The sequence below is a fragment of the Thamnophis elegans genome, unplaced genomic scaffold, assembly GCF_009769535.1.
Source record: "Thamnophis elegans isolate rThaEle1 unplaced genomic scaffold, rThaEle1.pri scaffold_150_arrow_ctg1, whole genome shotgun sequence".
NCBI classification, from domain to species: Eukaryota; Metazoa; Chordata; class Lepidosauria; order Squamata; family Colubridae; genus Thamnophis; species Thamnophis elegans.
In genome coordinates, this window is record NW_022473619.1 from 26501 (window position 1) to 32500 (window position 6000).

The 6000-nt window shown below is 49.2% G+C and overlaps 1 protein-coding gene across 4 annotated transcripts in view; it reads right to left on the reverse strand.

Annotated features, from left to right (window-relative positions):
• The window catches only part of IL1RAP (interleukin 1 receptor accessory protein), a 68653-nt gene that overhangs the window by 16461 nt on the left and 46192 nt on the right, over positions 1 to 6000 (reverse strand). For all 4 annotated transcript variants that reach the window (XM_032238394.1, XM_032238396.1, XM_032238393.1 and 1 more), the window contains exons 5-6: positions 3802 to 3994; positions 617 to 785 (exon numbers count right to left, since the gene is read on the reverse strand). In XM_032238394.1, coding sequence (XP_032094285.1) covers positions 617 to 785; positions 3802 to 3994 — 362 coding nt within the window. The remainder of the gene's footprint in view (positions 1 to 616; positions 786 to 3801; positions 3995 to 6000) is intronic.

Below are 6000 nucleotides of genomic sequence, written 5' to 3' on the forward strand. Positions count from 1 at the left end.
ATGCTTTTTCCCCTCCCTCTTCCCATTCATTAGAGTGGAGAGATTGCAGAGGAAGGGATTACAGGAGAAGAAGCTGCAATAAGGAGACACATCACAAAGAATGCATGACAATTACCAATTACCTCCACCAGACCGATTAGATCCCACAGACTAGGCCTCCTCCGAATTCCATCCGCCGGCCAGTGTCGACTGGCGACTACCCGGAGGAGAGCCTTCTCTGTGGCTGCTCCGACCCTCTGGAACGAACTCCCCGTGGAGATTCGAACCCTCACCACCCTCCAGGCCTTCCGCAAAGCCCTTGAAACCTGGCTGTTCCGACAGGCCTGGGGCTAAAGAACCGTGCCCCTATCTCGAATGGTATGATTGTTGCGCTTTTAAATTATGTATTGTTTTGTGTTTGTCAAATTGTCTGTATCCCCCTTCCCTTGTTTGAGTTGTGAGCCGCCCTGAGTCCCCCTCGGGGGAAAAGGGCGGCATACAAATGAAATAAACATACAAACAAACATACATACATACATGACAGTCCTGAGAGTTGAAGTCCGCTTATCTTAAAAGGCCCAGGTTTGGGGGAACACACACACACACACACACACACACCGCCCTGGACTCTCCTTACCTACCACCTTGACTCTCATCGTCCGGGTCAGGGAAAAATCCCGGCCGTTCTCCCGGTAACTCGCCATGCAGGTATACTGGCCCTCGTACGCTGATAGGACAATGGCGAAAGTGAGGTTGAGGCCATTGGGGTTGCGGTCCGGATAGTCGTATTTCATCAGGTGGCACTCCTGGAATGGGAGAGAGGATTGCAAAACACACGGGTCACACGGGTGTGTAAATCTTCAGAGTGGTGGGCTGGCTAGAAAACCGAAGCCACTCCCTGGTTCCTGGGATGGAGTTCGGACAACCAGATGGAGCAGGTTCCAAATAGTATCCAATATAAAATCAGGGGAAAGGAATTCTGATGTATTAAGAGAGCCATGTCGGCACATCTGGGGAAACCCGAATCTGATTTTCCCACCCAGTTGAAAGTTCAAGCTCTTGCCCCCACACCCACAAGTCCATCCCATGGTCCAATCTCCCACTGCCACGCTGGCAGCTTCCACCCATCCAGTTCCGGCCAGGTGCAGAAACGAAGGATGACCTTGGTTTTCTAAGAAGGATGTTGTTATGGCTACCTATCACCCAACTCCACATAATCCCATTTTCCCACGATAGAAAGTGTGGCAGGCCTGAACTCCAAAAAGAAAATATGGCTTGCAGGGATGACACCAAGTTAGGTAAGGACTGAACGGCTGCGTTCCCATGAAACCTGAAGCTTGCTCGGATTTAAACTCTGGTCAGTTTCACATCAGCTAGCTCAGTGTTTCTCAACCTTGTCAACTTGAAGATGTCTGGACTTCAACTCCCAGAAATTCCCCAGCCAGCGAATGCTGGCTGGGGAATTTCTGGGAGTTGAAGTCCAGACATCTTCAAGTTGACAAGGTTGAGAAACACTGGGCTAGAAGGAGGCGTGAAATTCAGCAGGGCTTCCGGATCCGAGCAATTACACAACGGTGTAAAAACAGATTACAGGTAGTCCTCCATTTAGGACAACAACTTAGCCCCAAATTTCCATCGCTAAGCAAGCCGGCTGCCTTGCTTAACAACTGTCCCATCCGCAAGACATATCTACAGCTCGTTTGTGGTCGCCAGTTGAAAACGACCAATATATAAATCTCTCCTTCAGTGCTTAACAAAGTTGGAAGGGACTTTGGAGATTAAATCAAAATAGAGCCGTAATAGCAATAGCAATAGCAGTTAGACTTATATACCGCTTCATAGGGCTTTCAGCCCTCTCTAAGCGGTTTACAGAGTCAGAATATTGCCCCCAACAACAATCCGGGTCCTCATTTTACCCACCTCGGAAGGATGGAAGGCTGAGTCAACCCTGAGCCGGTGAGATTTGAACCGCCGAACTGCAGAACTGCAATCAGCTGAAGTGGCCTGCAGTGCTGCATTTAACCACTGCGCCACCTCGGCTCTTGATGAGTTGATGATGAAACTTGATGAGTTTCCGTCTGTTGGTTTCTTGTCCTGCCTTCTGTTGCTCTGGAGAACAGCTTGACCCCCCTCTTCTTTGGGGCAGCCCCTCGGACGGATGGTTGTCATTGAGGCTGTCCCCGGTGGCTGCCTAGTGCTGCTCATCCCATCCTCCTCTGTCTCTGTGGGGCCGTTGGAGAAAGAGGCTTTACGCCACTCCTGATAGAGTTTTATTAGTCGGATAAACGAGCTGTCATCTGCAAATTTATTTCCACTGGGGATTTAGTTGTGCTGGGCTAATAGATGGCGGAGATTTGAATTTTAATGGATGATGCCCTTCAGCCTAATGAACTAATTCCTCTTCTCTCGTGGGAGGAAAGCAGGGATGGATCAAAAGATAAACAGCTTTCTACACAGACCCTCCAAACACATCGGGAGGGTGTCAAGGAACGGTTGCAGGAACTGGGCCTGGCTAGTCTAGGGAAGAGAAGGACCAGGGGAGACAGGAGAGCATCTTCCAATATTTGAGGGGCTGCCCCAGAGAGGAGGGAGGGGGTCGACCTGTTTTCCAAAGCCCCGGAAGGCCAGAGAAGGAAGAATGGATGGAAACTGAAGGAGGAGAGATTCAACGTAGAAATAAGGAGGAATTTTCTGACAGTGAGAACAATCCGCCCATGGAACAGAAGTTGTGGGAGCTTCATCCCTGGAGGCTTTCAAGAAGAGACTGGACTGCCCTCTGTCAGAAATGGGGTAGGGTCTCCTGCTTGAGCAGAGGTACAGACTAGGTGAAATTTGGCTCAAAAACAGTAACTGGGAGGGGGATCTTGGAGTCCTAGTGGACAAGCATTGAAATAGGAGCCAGCCGTGGGCAGCAGCTGCCAAAAAAGCCAACACAGTTCTAGGCTGCATAAACAGAGGGATGGAATCAAGATCACGTGAAGGGTTAATACCACTTTACAAGGCCTTGGAAAGGCCACACTTGGGATATTTGCATCCAGTTTTGGTCGCCACGATGTAGAAAAGATGTGGAGACTCTAGAAAGAGTGCAGAGAAGAGCAAGAAAGACGATTAGGGGACTGGAGGCTAAAACATATAAAGAATGGTTGCAGGAACTGGGTAGGTCTAGTTTAATGAAAAGAAGGACTAAGGGAGACATGATAGCAGTCTTCCAATATCTCAGGGGTTGCCACAAAGAAGAGGGAGTCAAACTATTCTCCAAGGCACCCAAGGGCAGGACAAGAAAGAAGTCTTCTAGTCCAACCCCCTGCCTAGGCAGGAAACCCTATACCGTTCCAGACAAATGGTTCTCCAACATCTTCTCAAAGACTTCCAGTGTTGGGGCATTCACAACTTCTGTTCCACTGATTAATTGTTCTCACTGTCAGGAAATTCCTCCTTAGTTCTAAGTTGCTTCTCTCCTTGATTAGTTTCCACCCATTGCTTCTTGTTCTGCCCTCAGGTGCTTTGGAGAATAGCTTGACTCCCTCTTCTTTGGGGCAACCCCTGAGATATTGGAAGATGCTATCGTGTCTCCCCTGGTCCTTCTTTTCATTAAACTAGACATCCCCAGTTCCTGCAACCGTTCTTCCGATGTTTTAGTCCCCTAATCATCTCAGTTGCTCTTCTCTGCACTTTTGGAAAAAAAAATGGGGGAATCGACCCGTGCAGACCCTAATCGACCAGGATACCCCACCCCACTGGGCCCCCACCCCCTGATCTTGCAAAGGCTGCCCAGCGAGCTGCTGCTGGGACCCCCGGATCCTGTCCCACTCACTCACTCACCTTGTACCAGCGGACCTGGGGCTCAAGTCCCGCGGGCATGAAGCTCTGCACATCTGGGCAGGTGAGGTTCTGCTTGACCCTGTCGTGGTACATGAGGACCTCTTCCGCCTTGACCGCTTCGCTGAGGCAGGAGCCGGGGTCCTTGTGCACCACCTCCAAGGGGACGGCGATTTTGCTGCAGTAAGTGGCGTTCCTGCGAGGGAGGCAGGCGGGGGGGGGGGGGAAAGGGACGGTCACCAGAGAAGGCAGTTGAGGGCCCAAGAGATGCAGTGGCCATGGACAGCACACAGAGTGCTTTTAAGAACGCTGCAGGAAGCCTGTGGAACTCCAGGCTACAAGATCCTGCACGGGGCCCTCGCGGAAAGGGCTTTTGGAGAGGTTACGTTTGCGGAGGATGGACTCACAAACGCACGCCAAAACACACACACACACACACACCTCCCGTTTCAAGGTTTACGCAGAGCGTGGGAAAAAGGACGAGAAACAGGAAGTTGGTGAAGTTCAAACCAGGAAACAAGAAAGTAGAAAAAGTAAATTAATTTGACACTGGCTCGTTTTCTCTCCCCCCCCCCCACGACAGGGGGGCCCCCTCCACCTACAGCCCTCCATTTAGCGACTGTTCAAAGTCACAACAAAAGTGATTTATGACCAGTCCTCACCTTACGACCGTCACACCACTCCTGTAGTTCCCTGATCAAAGTTTGGATGCTTGGCCAAACTGGCCTCTCTTTATGACGGTCGCAACTTCCCTGGGGAACACGTGGTCCCCTTTTGCGGCCTTATAATAATATAATAACAGAGTTGGAAGGGACCTTGGAGGTCTTCTAGTCCAACCCCCTGCTTGGGCAGGAAACCTTCCCAGCCGGCTTTTGACAAGGTAAAGCTAATAGGGGAAAGCTGGATTCATTTAACAACTGCACGGCCCACTTAACAACTGCAGCGATTCGCTTAACAACCGTGGCAAGAAAGACCAAAAACGGTTGTGGCTCACTTAACAACTCCTCTGCTTAGCAACAGAAATGGTCACGTGATCCTTTTTGGCAACCCTCTGACAAGCCGAGTCAATGGGGGAAGCCCGATTCACATAACAACCGGATTACTAACTTAACAAGTGCAGCGATTCGCTTAACAACGGGGCATAAGAAGTCATAAAATAGGGCAAAACTTTAGTTAGTTAAGACTTTAGTTAAAACACTGTCTCGCTTAGCAACGGGCTCCACTGTGGTGGTTAAGTCGAGGTCTACCTGGATCACAAAGTGGGCAGAAGCCCCTCTCCCCCGCAGACCCTCTTCTGCTTCATTGATAAGCATTTCCACTCCTCCACTAGCCCCCCACCAGCCCAATCTCAAGCGTCGTCCCCCCCCTCCGTAATTAGAAGGGAATATCCGATCAAGGCAGGGCAATTAATCTGCAGCTCTGGTTTTCCCCTGCCGGTGTGTAACTCACAATCCTTCGCTCCCCAGCCTCTGTCAAACCCAATTACCCCGGCCCATGAAACGTTAATTTTTAAATCCATACTCCATATAACCTAACACAGCCGCAAATCACTTGCGTTCTCAGCCGAAAACACATCCTTCTCTCTCTCTCTTTCTCTCTCTCTTTCTCTCTCAATCTCTCTCTCTCTCTCAATCTCTCTCTTTCTCCCTCTCTCAATTTCTCTCTCTCTCCCTCCCTCTCTCTCTCTCAATATCTCTTTCCCTCCCTCCCTCTCTCAATATATATCTCTCTCTCCCTCCCTCCCTCTCTCAATATATATCTCTCCCTCCCTCCCTCTCTCTCAATATATATATATATATATATATATATATATATATATATATATATATATATATATCCCTCCCTCCCTCTCTCAATATATATCTCTCTCTCCCTCCCTCTCTCTCTCTCAATATATATCTCTCTCTCCCTCCCTCTCTCTCTCTCTCAATATCTCTCTCTCCCTCCCTCCCTCCCTCCCTCTCTCTTTCTCTTTCAATCTCTCTCTCCCTCCCTCTCTCTCTCTCAATCTCCCTCTCTCAATCTCTCTCTCTCTCCTTCCCTCTCTCTCAATCTCCCTCTCTCTCTCTCTCAATATCTCTCTCTTTCCCTCCCTCCCTCTCTCAATATATATCTCTCTCTCCCTCTCCCTCTGTGTGTATGTTGTATTTGTGCTGATAAATAAATAAATAAATAAATAAATAAATAAATAAATAAATAAAT